Source organism: Penaeus monodon, chromosome 21, assembly GCF_015228065.2.
Source record: "Penaeus monodon isolate SGIC_2016 chromosome 21, NSTDA_Pmon_1, whole genome shotgun sequence".
NCBI lineage: Eukaryota > Metazoa > Arthropoda > Malacostraca > Decapoda > Penaeidae > Penaeus > Penaeus monodon.
Window position 1 is genome coordinate 19,817,885 of NC_051406.1, and position 444 is coordinate 19,818,328.

Below are 444 nucleotides of genomic sequence, written 5' to 3' on the forward strand. Positions count from 1 at the left end.
TCACTTAAGCATTAGATATCAGTCAAAAATAATTCCTGCACCAAAAAGAGTTGATAAAAATTGTGATACTTCATAACTTCTTCCTGGTAAAAATAATATATACAAAAGGTAAAGTCATCTTTTCCAAAGTACTAGGATAATACAGTTCAAAATCCTCATTAAAAAATATACTAAAACCCTACTGCATATATGTATTTCTGTTGATACCCACCCCAGGATTAAGGAAGAGGTCAATTCTCTTGTAAAGGAGTGCCTGATTCTGACGATCACCTAAGCAGAAGTTCTGAAGAAACTGATGTGCCAGCTCAATAAGTTCATTCATACGTTTGTCCTCCTTTTTGTCATAAGGAATCTGCAGAAAAGAAGGTAAATATAGCAATCATACATAATAATATACTATTCATTAATGAAACATGCAAAGCATTCAATGGAGCATATATAAAC

At 32.2% G+C, this 444-nt stretch overlaps 1 protein-coding gene across 1 annotated transcript in view; it reads right to left on the reverse strand.

Moving 5' to 3' along the window:
- LOC119586318 (inositol 1,4,5-trisphosphate receptor-like) overlaps positions 1-444 on the reverse strand; it is a gene marked incomplete at its 5' end in the record, with an annotated part of 125,834 nt that overhangs the window by 75,947 nt on the left and 49,443 nt on the right. The window contains 1 exon segment of the mRNA XM_037935029.1: positions 212-352. Coding sequence (XP_037790957.1) covers positions 212-352 — 141 coding nt within the window.